Source organism: Penaeus monodon, chromosome 28 (genome assembly GCF_015228065.2).
Source record: "Penaeus monodon isolate SGIC_2016 chromosome 28, NSTDA_Pmon_1, whole genome shotgun sequence".
Classification (NCBI taxonomy): Eukaryota; Metazoa; Arthropoda; class Malacostraca; order Decapoda; family Penaeidae; genus Penaeus; species Penaeus monodon.
This window is the reverse complement of record NC_051413.1, coordinates 30,677,242-30,678,026: the sequence shown is the minus strand read 5'-3', so window position 1 is coordinate 30,678,026 and position 785 is coordinate 30,677,242. Positions and strand designations below refer to the sequence as shown.

General features: G+C 58.3%; 1 protein-coding gene across 1 annotated transcript in view; it reads right to left on the bottom strand.

Annotated features, from left to right (window-relative positions):
- Nucleotides 1-785, bottom strand: part of LOC119591166 (pancreatic triacylglycerol lipase-like) — a 7,605-nt gene that overhangs the window by 4,607 nt on the left and 2,213 nt on the right. Inside the window, exon 3 of the mRNA XM_037939875.1 lies at nucleotides 460-708. Coding sequence (XP_037795803.1) covers nucleotides 460-708 — 249 coding nt within the window. The remainder of the gene's footprint in view (nucleotides 1-459; nucleotides 709-785) is intronic.

Below are 785 nucleotides of genomic sequence, written 5' to 3'. Positions count from 1 at the left end.
ATAATCTCTGAATTACTCCATTTTTGTTTTCCCAATGCTGCAAAATAGATTGACGATTATTACTATTTTGTTTCCTTCTTTGTGACATAGGTATTGGCGCGTTGTTTTTCCCTCTTCTTGAACCTCTATCGTTCGCTCTATCTATCTACACTTTTCCCCAACCTCAATCCTTCCCCCAACCCCCTCCCCTACCCAACCCCCTTCCCCACCCCATTCTTTCCCTAGACCTTCTTCCCCAACCTTCCCGCAGATCCCTCACCTCTCCCCCCCTCTCCCTACAACCCTCCATCCTTTCCCTTTCCCCCACCCCACCCCCACTTCCCCCTCCCCACCCCCAAACACCCCCACCCCTTTCCCCACCCCTCCACATCCCTCACCCCTTTCCCCACCCCCAAACACCCCCCACATCCCTCACCCCTTTCCCCACATCCCTCACCCCTTTCCCCACCCCTTCCCTACCTGTAATCCTGGAGAGCGTCCCGTTCAGGGCCTTCCCGGCGAACCCGACGGCGTGTGCCCCAAGCGAATGCCCGATGAGGTGGATCTGCGGCTTGGTGAGGGCCGTGGCGTGCAAGAGGAAGTTGATGAGGCGCCCTATGTCCTCGCCGACCTGAGGGACACGCGCCTGGACCACGTAGTAGCCGAGGGTGGTGGTGCCCGAGTCCCAGCTGGCGGAGATGACGTTGCAGTCCTCGTGCTTCAGGAGGGCTGAGGGGGGGAGGGGGGCAGTGGTGAATTGGGTCGCGGGCGAAAGGGTGTACATTTGTGAGGGTGAAATTGAGGAA